General features: G+C 33.1%; 1 protein-coding gene across 1 annotated transcript; it reads left to right on the top strand.

Moving 5' to 3' along the window:
• Window positions 1–7,750: 7,750 nt before the first annotated feature.
• C4H (cinnamate-4-hydroxylase) lies at window positions 7,751–10,917 on the top strand. Its single transcript, XM_059603587.2, has 3 exons — window positions 7,751–8,664; window positions 8,851–8,984; window positions 9,950–10,917. The coding sequence occupies exons 1-3, from the start codon at window positions 7,880–7,882 to the stop codon at window positions 10,546–10,548; spliced, it is 1,518 nt and encodes a 505-aa protein (XP_059459570.2). The 5' UTR covers window positions 7,751–7,879; the 3' UTR covers window positions 10,549–10,917.
• Window positions 10,918–12,448: the final 1,531 nt, after the last annotated feature.

Genomic DNA, 12,448 nt, shown 5'->3' with positions numbered 1-12,448 from the left:
AAAAAAAAATTATTTAATTAATTTTCTAATACTAATTTTCTTCTTTTTTCATGTATAACTTATCCTAAAATATTAAATTAATAAAATATAAATATTATTATTATTTAATTAATATTCTACTCAAAAAAAATTTTCTTTTTCTTTTTTTGTCGTGCGTTATAACCAAAATCGCTAACCATTTATAACTGATAACCGCTAACCGCTTTGATAGTCGGTTATTAGAAACAGCTAACCAACTAGGACGGTTGCGGTTAGCAATTTTAGGGGGTAGAGGAAGGCGGTTATAATCAATAATCGACTTTATATATATATAAACTATTAAATAAAACATTCAAAACAGCGCCGTTTTGGAGGGTAGGGTTTCATCTTATTCTCCCTAGTCCCTTCCTGCCTCTCAATCCCGCATTCTCTCATCCATGGCGCCCGCCATTCTCTCATCTCTCTGAATCCCTCCTTCCCTCATTCTCTTGTTCTCTCAAATTCTCAATCTCTCATTCTCTGTCTCAATGTCTCTCGACTCCAACTCTCACTCTTCTCCATCTCTATATTTGGATTAATGGATTTGGGCTATGTTTTTGGGTTAGAATTTATTTGGCCATCCTTTATCTTTTTTAAAACATTTTGGCCTTGAACCCTTAAAATATGACCAAAAAAAAAAAGTAAATTAAAGGCTCAAAACACTTAAAAAGCTCCAATACCATTTTTTTTTTTTAAAAAAAAAATAAAATTATAACTGTGTAGTTATTAGATTGAATAACCGCTAACTGCCGGTTATAAAATAACCGATAACCACTATGTGCTGGATACGGTGTTGGCTGGATCATGAGAACGACACTTGGGATATTTAGTATTGAATGAGAGGAAAAAAGGGTTCTTTCTTATTGAAATGAACGACACTTGGAATGACCGGCCGAAGGGTTGTAAGTGTTGAATAAGAAAAGGGTTCCTATATTCTTATTTCAGAGTTAAATTAAATAAATAAATAAACGGGATAGTATTCGCTTTTCTTTTCTTTACTTTACTGTTATTTATATTCAATTTGATAGGAGGATGGGGATAGGAGGAATCAATTTCATTATATTTTGGGTTTAAAATTGTCTGCACGTGCTAGTGTGCCGCCGCCTACCATTGTGGATACTCTGATATTTGTAAACCATTAGGCTATTTTCGTCTTTTGCCAGTTGCCACTATGGACTCAGAAATATCCCCTCTAAAAATCCTGCGCTCGGAAATGTTGGCGACTTTGACCATTGAATCATCCACGACCGGCATGACTCCCCCTTGCCAACAATCTGTTTCTCAAGTAGTGCTCATTGGTACGTGCTGAAACCCTTTCGATAAACACCAACCAATCTTCTGTGTAGGGTTGGAGAAAATCTTAAAAGTCTTTTCTATTAATTTCTTTTTTCATATGGAGTGTAATTTAATTTCTCTCTTCATAAGTAGTTTTTATTTATCTACAAACAAAACTGAACTTATTATACTAAATAACAAAGACAAAATAGGACCAAAAATACAAAAACAAAACAGCTAATTTGACAATTACTTTGAGTTAGATTTTGCGCGGTTGAAGTAGACAACAGATCACTTATAAAATGGGAAATATTATATGTTTTTTTAGTGTTTTCATGGTATTCTCAACTGTGACATAACTTTTAAAATCATTGTTAAATTTGATGTGACTTTTAATTTATTGTAATTTTAAAAGTTACATCACAGTTAAAAAACCACTAAAAAAACACTAACATTTCTCCAATAAAATAAGGAGAGAATCATTAGAGTAGTGCCCACCGAAGTTAGTGGGAGAGTTTAAAGCAACAATTTTGAATGAGAGGAAAAAATGGGATGAAGTCAAAAGAAAATATAGGAAGAAGTCGCACCTCACTGTTGTTGGATTATGAGGTATTTTATTCAAGGCCCCCCTAGTGGCTTTTTAGGCTTTGGGCTCATAGTCATATGCCTATTTGTATCCGCGTTAGGCTCAAACTTTGTAGGTAGTCAATATTTCAATGGCCATTATGTTTTAATTGTTTATTATTGGCTCTATTTGTTTTAATGACAAAAATATTTTTCTATTTTACGCTTTTTTTGTATAGAGAATTATTGATAGCATTCAATGGTAAGCAACCTACAATGGTGACAAAAAAAATAAAAAAATAAAAAAGTCGGCCACGTCGGACGAACAGACAGCAAACTTAAAAAATTGTTTACAGTTTTTAAAAGAAAAAAAAATCGAATGTACAAAAAATTGAATGATATTTTCCTAGTCAACCAATTCACGATTTTGAGTGTAAAAAACACGGAAAAATAGAAAAAATATTCTTCAAATAGCATTTTAGGTCGAAATGCATAAGTAGTAATTTCAAATATTATTGCAAATAATGAGAATCGAAAGTCTAAAAGGACTGCTGATGCAATAAAAAACTATAATTGACATGGAGGTGACGTGGACGATTGTGCTCGAAACGCGGAAGTGATGGAGGTAGCTTAAGGTTGTGGTGGTGGCTTGTGGGCTTTGGTGGGAGGTAGGTGGTGCTATTTGTCCCATGTCATTTTCCGTGGTAGTAGGTAAGCCTTTGAACTCGTCTCGAATATTCAGCACCCATTTTCTTTTTATATCTTTTTTTTTAATTTTATTTTCTACCAATTAGCTTAGGTTCAACCTTTACGGCGCTTCGGAGTTTGGGCTTCTTCCACTACCAAATCCACATCAGAAATTGTCAAAATTTGTCTTTAAATTGGTTTGATTGAACTTTTTACGTGTTTGAAATGTCCGTGATTAAAAATTTTAGATTTCTGTTTACTTCTTTAATTAAATGTTTTACTCTTTAATTCTATAACTAGTTAATTTTGTGTTTGGATTTATTGATTATATCAAAAATTAATAATTATAAATGTTTTATGTCGGTTATATCGATACACGAGTATAAAATTATATAAGTCAAGTATAATCTAACTTATTTAATTAAAACGGCGGATCTTTCAACACTAATCTACTAATTTTATATTGAGCTTTTATCAGATTTACAAGTCGTATCAAAAGAATTTTGTCCAATCTAATTTTTTCTTATTAAAAAAAAAAAAAAGCAAACAAAAATAGTGACAAGGTGAAAAGTCTTGACGTAAAACTATAACAATTTTAAAGTATTTTGTACATTATCTAGTTAAATAAGTTCATAGTCATGATGGTTACAGGTACAATTATATAGGCGTGTAAATTGTAAGATGAGAGATTGAGTGGTAGATAGCATGTCACGTGTGAGATTTTATATTCATGTAACTCGAGAAGACCAGATTCAAACACCGTCAAATTTAACGGCAGTCGAAGCCCGCAAGCTAGAGCTGAGAGTTCTTATACATTTTTAATACAATTTTTAATATTATCTCTTTAAGTTATTACGAATTTACGAGATCTGGTCCAGCACGTTTCCGGTTTCCCAACTCCCCAAGTATGACTTTCCTTTTCTTTTGTTTTTTCAATTGCTTTAGGAAAAAAAAAAGTAAAATCGGTTTACTTTATTTTTAATTAGTTTTTTATGGTATTAAAATAATTTTTTTTAACAATTAAAATGAATTTAAAGGTCCCTTAGTTATGTCAAAAAAAAAAATTTAATAACAAAATTACTCCTTAAAAGAAAAGAAAAAATTAAAATTTTCTTACATTTTTTTCTGATTATTTTTTTTTAAAAAAATCTTATGTCCACGAGTGATAGTTCTTAATACTTGAATATACTCACTTGCATTTAATATTTAGTATTAACATGTATATACACCAAAGAGTTTATTTTTATTTTTTTAAAGATCCAAAATGGTATATATAGAATCTTTGAATTTGATAATATATATGTCTAGCTAGAAAGAAAGAAAAAAAAAACTACTTGATTGAATTGAAATTGAGACTATATATTTATGAGTAGTGAAAAAAAAAATAGTGGAGATAAAAAATAATTAGGAAATTATTTTTTCATAAAAATCTTCTCCACCAACGGTCCAACGCTATCTATTTAATTATTGATCTTTTTGCATGTGGGGCAATTGACCATTCCGTATATGTGTGCCAATTGTAGCTGTCCATGCGCTGTCGTGTGGGTATCTGACATTTTGTTGATTTTATAAATAGCGTTATTTTCTGAATTTTTTATGAAACTAATCTGGATGTAATCGTGATTATAAATTGGAGAGCACTATCACATTACAATAATTGTATTAATTTTAAATAAAAAATAAAAAATAAAAAATGCTGAGCTGTCTTAATAGCATGATTTATTTTTCCATCTGCATAGTTCCTTCCCACCTCTATTTTCAGTACGGAATCAGTCTAAAATTGACTTCCCATAATCTTCTTCAACTTGGCCTTTGTTTGTATAATTGTATTGGCGTCTTCAACTTGGCCTTTATTTGTACTGGCGTCAACTATTTTTTGATATATATATATATATATGGGTGAAGTAAAATAGTAAGCTTGAATTTTTTTTTTTTTTTTTTGCATTAAAATATTAAAAAAAAAAATTTCCTACACGGCGTGCGTGTTCTAAATCACGACTCTATATATATATATATTCCATGTTTGCTGCAACCAAAAGTATAAAAAGGCTTATTTAGTTTCAAAAAAATGGTTTTCATTTATAAATTTTGTAAAATATTTTTCAAGTTTTAAGTTTCTCTTTCGTAAACCACAAACCTCTGCCATGGATCGTTGGATGTAGCCGCTTGTTTTGTGCCGCCACTCATTTTCAATACAAAAGCCAAACACAAAAATATTTTATGAAAAATCATTTAAAAAAAATGATTTTGTTGAAGCCATTTTTTTACCAAAAACATTTTAGGTTGAAATAAACATAACCTTAAACTCTTATAGCCTGTTGTTAAATCATCACTTATTATTTTTTTAAAAAATAAGATTATAAAAAATATAAATTTAATAATTTAATTAACATTCTATTTTGGAAAGCAAACTTGAATCAAAATGGGGCATTAGATTAGAAAGAGACACACACAAATTGGCAAAACATTTAAACGTTCCAAAATATGAACAAGTTTTGGCAGCATATTGCCTTGTCCTTCCAGTTTTGCTTAGCGCGCAGCATTTTTGAGGGGAATAACAAGGTGCAGTTTTCATTTTCTTTGGAAACTTCATCTGGAATCTTCTCACAATAAAGGAGCTATTATTGCTTTGTTATTAATTCAATAAAAGGGTATTTAAGAAGTTGCATTCTTGTCTCTAAGGGATAATTCAATCGGTTGTGAATTACGCCTAATGAAATAGAGGTCACTAATTCGAAACTCCTTTCCCCTTTCCTTATGTATAGACATGTCAACATCAATTTTTTTTTTTTTTTTTGCTTTCATGGGCATCAATTATTGGCTAAAGCTTTTTGGCTATATATATATATATTGATTGTCATGTTATGTTAATATCTTAAAGAGAAATGATATAATACTACATACACCTTTAAATAAAATAAAATAAAATTTAAACGGTCAAATAATTCAAGACGGTGGGAAATTAAACTCCTATATACCATCACAGCATTACTTAAAAAAAAAAAAAAAACCCTAATGCGCCGAATGACGCACGAGCTATCATTTTTTTAAGGAAAAAAAGAAAAGAAAAAGAGCTATACTTAAATTGGGGTCAAACCATAAACAAGCGGGGCCCACCTTTCACCGAGTTAAGGCATCAAGCTCCACAGCATTGCCTATTTTTACTCGTCCAATGTGATAAGTACACAACAACATTGTTGTTACATAACATTCGTGACACTCATGATTACTTGAGAAACAAACTACATTTTTACGGTTGCACTCAATTCAATTTTCCTTTTAAGGTATGTCTACTATAAGTTTTTCTTATTTGTTTTTTTAGTTTATTTAAGAATGACGTGGCTATTAGAATTACTGCGAATATAAGGCCAAAACATATATATATATATATATATATATATATATATATATTTTTTACATGTCTACACAAGAGGGAGAAGAGAATTCGAACTAGTGACCTCCGTTTTATTAGACGTGATCCCAGCCGATTGAGCTATTTCTTTGAGGACAAAACAGATTTTTATATATATATATTTGAAAAAAAAAAAAAAACCTGCTTTCATTTCAATAAAACTTTATTTAACTAACAATTTTCAAGAAATAAGTTTCTGAAACTTTTAATTCGCGGGATTCCAATGAAATATGAAGAGCTTTATGATAAAACCAATTTCTTTCAAGGCTATATTTATTTAGAAGTAAAATGTTTTTCGTTGGACAATATTTTTAACAAAATAACTTTCTTTAAAAAAATAATAATTGAAAATATTTTTTAATATTTAACTTGTATGAAAACTAAGTGATGGCAAAAAATTACCAACGACTTCTCGCAACCTCTAACAGAGGTCCATGAAACTCCGATGGTGGTTTGACAGCTTCCGAAAATGTCCAGAAATTATGGATGTGGTTTGCCAAACTTGAGCGGTTTCTGATAACTTAGACGTGGTTTAGTGAACTCCGATAACTTTTAGTGGTTGTTCAGCAATTTAAAAATGAGATATTTAAACTTGAAAAATGATTTACTACATAAATTAACTATGGTTTTTATGATCAACCAAAAATATTTTTAATTTGACCATAATTTTTGTTCATACTAAACACCGAAAAATAAGCAAAACGTTTTCTACAAAATATTTTACATTAAAACAAACAAATCCTTAGTATATAGCGATTAGTTATCCATCTTTAAGGCTTAGAGCATTCCCAATGGAAAAGCTAAATGTTACTTTTATCTAAAATAACTTTTCAAATGTTTAAAAAATTCCTTACATTGGATTAGCTAAAAGCTAGAAAATGTAAAATAGATATTTGATTAGAAGAGCTAAAAAAAAAAGCTAAATGTAACAACACTTTTTAAGGGAGTTATTTTATTTTTCACTGTTTCTCTCACATATTTTATCTTTTTCCCAAATATTTTCCTACTTTTATCTGCATGTTCTATTTTTCCTAAAAATTTTCCTATTTTTCCTCTCACATATTTTCTTTTTCCCAAAACTTTTATTGCTTTTAATAATATTTTAATGGAATAAATAGAAATATAGATAATCGGATGTAGAGACATTTGAAAATGACTTAGCTAAACTAAATAAAAGTGAGTTTTGAGAAGTCATTTTACATAAAAATATAGCTCCTCCATCGAGAATGCTCTTATAGTTTGAAGCCCTAACATTCCAAAAGTACTCCACTTTCTCCCTACAGTCGATGCCAATTCTTCATCATGCATTCGCAATTTTTTATTTTTTCGTATTCAAAAATAATTTTCTTATCAGCATTTTTCAACTTTTTTTTTTCCTTCGAAATTAACTTTTCTGTTTTTATTTATTTTTATTATTATTTATTTATTTATAATTTTTTTTTTTAAAAAAAAGGAAGACATTGCCCATAGCCATAGGCCAAAGGTACTTTATTGCAAAAAAAAGAAAAAAAGAAAAAAAAAAAAAACCAGGATGTTGTGGAGACTATTTAACTATTTATATTGTGGTTCCCACTTCCCACGTAAGCGGGCCAAGCGGCACTCCGCATTTGACATGTTTTTTGGCCCACCAACCCGCTCACCTACCACGCAGGGACCTTTAAACACCTTGAAGCCGCCGTTAGACCTGACGCCGTCAAGTCCGTCCTCATCCTCACTTCCTCACCCACTCCCTCCCTCGCACATGATCACTCTCCCCCACCTAACGTCTGCGGTGCCTTGCCGTCAACCCTCCCATGCCAATCCATCCCATCGAGAGAGCTGCTTATAAAATCCCAATCCACCATCATTCCCTCACCACGACCAAACACTACTCTACTCTATCAAGCGCCCATTGCCCCTCCATTACTCCTCTCCCTCACGAAAATGGATCTCCTCCTTTTGGAGAAGACCCTCTTGGCCTTATTCCTAGCCGTCGTTGTTGCGATTACCATCTCCAAGCTCCGCGGCAAGCGCTTCAAGCTCCCTCCGGGACCCATTCCGGTGCCCGTCTTCGGTAACTGGCTCCAAGTCGGCGATGACTTGAACCACCGCAACCTCACCGACCTCGCCAAGAAATTCGGAGACATATTCATGCTCCGTATGGGGCAGCGAAACCTGGTGGTGGTCTCCTCGCCGGACCTGGCGAAAGAGGTGTTGCACACCCAGGGAGTGGAGTTCGGGTCGAGGACGAGGAACGTGGTGTTCGACATATTCACCGGGAAAGGACAGGACATGGTTTTCACGGTGTACGGTGAGCATTGGAGGAAGATGAGGCGGATCATGACCGTCCCTTTCTTCACCAACAAGGTTGTTCAGCAGTACAGGTACGGGTGGGAAGCGGAGGCGGCAAGCGTGGTGGAGGATGTGAAGAAGAACCCAGAGGCGGCGAGGAACGGGACCGTCATCCGGAGGAGGCTGCAGCTGATGATGTACAACAACATGTACAGGATCATGTTCGACCGGAGATTCGAGAGCGAGGATGACCCTCTCTTCGTGAAGCTCAAGGCTTTGAACGGAGAGCGGAGTAGATTGGCTCAGAGCTTTGACTACAACTACGGCGACTTTATTCCCATTTTGAGGCCCTTCTTGAGAGGCTACCTCAAGATCTGCAAGGATATCAAGGATAGGAGGTTACAGCTATTCAAGGATTATTTCGTCGATGAGAGGAAGTAAGTTAATTAATTTAGAAATTTATTTCTGATTTTGTCTAAAATTCCTTAAGAATATTCGAAGAGAGAATTAAATAATTTTATTTTACTAAAAATAAATATTATATCGGGAAAGAGAAATAATTGATAATTAAACATTATGTTAGAACAGTCTTATTGAATTATGTTAATTTGAACTGTTTGCAGGAAGCTTTCGAGCACCAAGCCCACCGATAACGAAGGCTTGAAGTGTGCGATTGACCATATTCTGGACGCTCAAAACAAGGGGGAGATCAACGAAGACAACGTACTTTACATCGTTGAGAACATTAACGTCGCCGGTAAGTTTCCCACTGATCCTCTCTCCAGACTCCAGTCTAAATTATTTTATTTTTTATTTTTATTTACGTGCATAAAAGATAAATAATGAAATCGGTCATTAATTTTAGATTTGATTGACGTCAGCTCATGTCCATTTGTTTGTAAATTAAAGAGATATGCTTTGATAAACTACTATTAAATTACTTAAAAATCAATTGGATAATTACTAGTTGACAAGTTCTGTTCTTAACTTCTCCTAGAAAAAAAAAAAGAAAAGAAAAGAAAATTAATAAATAGCAGTGACTGTGACTGGCTAGCCACGAATACAGGTGGGGGTGCTTTCCTCCAGCTTGGAAAGGTTTTCTATTTTGATATCCAACCGTGCTTTTCTTCAGCTTAGAGAGAGGGCTTGGAAATATTCAAATATATATATATATATATATATTCTGAAACTTGGAAGACTTGTCGGAAAGGGTTGTGTCTAAAGATGGAACATATATATATATAGAATTGAGAAATATTTGACTTCATCCAAAAGTTAATTTTTTTTTGTCATTTTAATCTTAGATGACATGACCTATTTTTTAGAAGTTTATTAATTTATTAATTTTAAAATTAGTTATGCCACTTAAAATTAAAATGCCTAAATCATAAACTTTATAATAAAGTCAAGAATTTGTAGTTGGTATGATGATTGAGATTCACAAGTCGGTTGAGCGGTTGAACCCCCCACCAACCCCCGTGTGGTTGGCGCCTCACGATATTCACCTACGAGATTTGAGGTTTAGGTGAACCCAATACGTGTCCTGATCGAGCAGATAAGCTTCACGCTCACTTGTCTTATACAAGTGGGCCCTGTTAGTCTGTAACTCTTTTTTTATAAAAGAATAATATTATAATTTTTTTATTTTTTTTTTAAGTAATTAATTTTCATTTTGGGTCAAATATTTTGTTAATATGGAAAATGTTTTGTGTTGTGAAACAGCAATTGAAACAACACTGTGGTCAGTTGAGTGGGGGCTTGCGGAGCTTGTGAACCATCCTGAAATCCAGAAGAAGGTCCGGGATGAGATTGACACGGTGCTTGGCCCCGGCGTCCAAGTCACGGAGCCGGACATCCAAAAGCTCCCCTACCTTCAAGCTGTGGTCAAAGAGACTCTCAGGCTCAGGATGGCAATTCCGCTGCTTGTCCCACACATGAACCTCCACGACGCAAAGCTTGGCGGTTTTGATATCCCTGCGGAGAGCAAAATCCTGGTAAATGCTTGGTGGCTTGCCAACAACCCGGCCAACTGGAAAAACCCAGAAGAGTTCCGGCCGGAGAGATTCTTGGAAGAGGAGTCTAAGGTTGATGCCAATGGCAATGACTTCCGGTACCTTCCCTTCGGTGTCGGAAGGAGGAGCTGCCCCGGAATCATTCTTGCATTGCCAATTCTTGGTATTACTTTGGGACGTTTGGTGCAGAATTTTGAGCTCTCGCCTCCTCCCGGACAGTCCAAGATTGATACCTCAGAGAAGGGTGGGCAATTCAGCTTGCACATATTGAAGCACTCCACCATTGTTGCAAAGCCACGATCATTTTAATTACAGGCGTCTCCCTTTTTTTTTTTTTTTGTTTTTTTTTTGTATTGGTCAAGTGAGACTGTTGAAAGATGGTAATTAACTGTTTTAAATGTTGGATTGATCTGAAAAATGTCTACGAACTTGCAATAAGGTGGTAATATATTTCCTTTTATGGCTTTGTATGATAAGTGAACCTTGTTGATTTCGTTAACAAATTTGAATAGAAATCTTTGCAAATGATTGATACAACAAACTTACATTGCTTGTATCCAGTTCCAAGGACACTATCAATGGGTAAAGCCGTATACATGGAATTATAATTTGCCATCACTACTTTTGTTGGTTATCATACTCTTTTATTTGTCATCTTTGAGTGGTTTACACTTAACATTTTCTTATTTTAAGTGATCGACATAAATGTCAGGAACATGTGTGGAGAATAATATCATTACAAATTAAAAAAAAAAAAAAAGCTGCTACCCGACAACCTTAGAATCAATCACAGCACAAGGGGAGTTGGTAAGCTACTTCACAACACACAAAAAAGGCATTCTCTCTTCTAAAATTGATGTTGAAACAAGAAACGTAACGTAGAGGTAGGTGGTAGAAGATAATGGTCAGATGGTTAGGAAAGTAAAAGACACTTGTCGCACTTTAAAAACAGCCTGCCAACAAAATGATGTCACCGCCCAAGTCTCACCTCAAATCATGTAGGTTTACTTACAGTTTAAACTTTGAAGCCCTTCATATATAAAAAAAATAAAAATAAAAACTTTGAGGCCCAATCTAGCTAAAGCGAAGATGACTTCAATTATAGTTCTATGAGCCAACTAATTTTTTGGTCCGACTAAAGGGTTAGATCCAAACAACAAGCTCTGTTGATTCGATATGGTCCTTTTACCCACGAAACTATAAGAACTGAACTACCACTCTTGTTGGTTATATTTTAGTTATCAACTTTTAATATTTTATTTAAATATTATTTTTTTATTTATTATGAAGAGAGAATGATATAATTTTTCTTTTTCTTTTTTTTTTCCAACCAAATATGCGTATTTTTTTCACCAAAATTTACATTTTGGTTAGACTAACTAAAATAAGCTTTCATTAGTTGACAACAAATGCAATCAATTACACCATCAGTCACTGAGTTAGTAGAGATAAACATGCTCCTATATCTATTTCAATTATCTAATTATTTATTTATAATTCAATAAGAGTCAATGTAACACTACGGTGCAAAGATTGTTGTGGCAATAGAATTCCGTTGCCCAAGTTTATCTGTAGAAGGAGTTCATCTTCAATTAGAGTTATCTATTAGTAGTTTATTTGTGTTAGAGCACTCATAATGGCTTAGCCATTTCTTACTTTTATCCAGTTCACACATCTATCTCATTAATATATTATTTTTTTCTCTACATCTCTCTTTTTCCAAAATTTTCTCATAATATTTCACTCCCCAAATCTCTTTTTCCCCAAAAGTTGTAAAATAAGATCTTTAAGAAAAATACAATCCTTATAAAATAAAACAATAAAATTTAAATAATACAAAAAAAAAAAAGATAATAGTATTTTTTAAAACTCATTAGCTAAACTAAATAAAATGAGTTTTGATTAGCCATTTTTCATAAAAATATACATAAACCATAGGGGTTTAAGAGTTCATCTCCTATTCTATGTGTTTATAATATTCTTATTTATAGGCATAACAAGCAAAAAATTTATCAAAACCTTCGGTTTTAGCTTTTAAAAAAGTTTTAGGTTTCTTCAAAACCTAACTATCTATCCCCATGCACAATTGAATATGCTGATGCCATATAGATCCGCACAAAACCCACAATCTAAATTACGAATCATTCCTTTTGTTTTTATTTTTTTTAAACTTCCGTAGGAATGATACCAAGTTTAAATTTTTAGGGTT

This window comes from Corylus avellana, chromosome 8 (assembly GCF_965113065.1).
Source record: "Corylus avellana chromosome 8, dhCorAvel1.hap1.2, whole genome shotgun sequence".
NCBI classification, from domain to species: Eukaryota; Viridiplantae; Streptophyta; class Magnoliopsida; order Fagales; family Betulaceae; genus Corylus; species Corylus avellana.
Note: the sequence above shows the minus strand (reverse complement) of the source record. Positions and strands in the feature narration are given on the sequence as shown.

Coding starts and splice junctions, on each gene's coding strand:
- C4H (XM_059603587.2), top strand. CDS start 7,880: ATGGATCTCCTCCTTTTGGAGAAGACCCTCTTGGCCTTATTCCTAGCC. Junction 8,665..8,850: donor TATTTCGTCGATGAGAGGAA/GTAAGTTAATTA, acceptor AACTGTTTGCAG/GAAGCTTTCGAGCACCAAGC. Junction 8,985..9,949: donor TGAGAACATTAACGTCGCCG/GTAAGTTTCCCA, acceptor GTTGTGAAACAG/CAATTGAAACAACACTGTGG.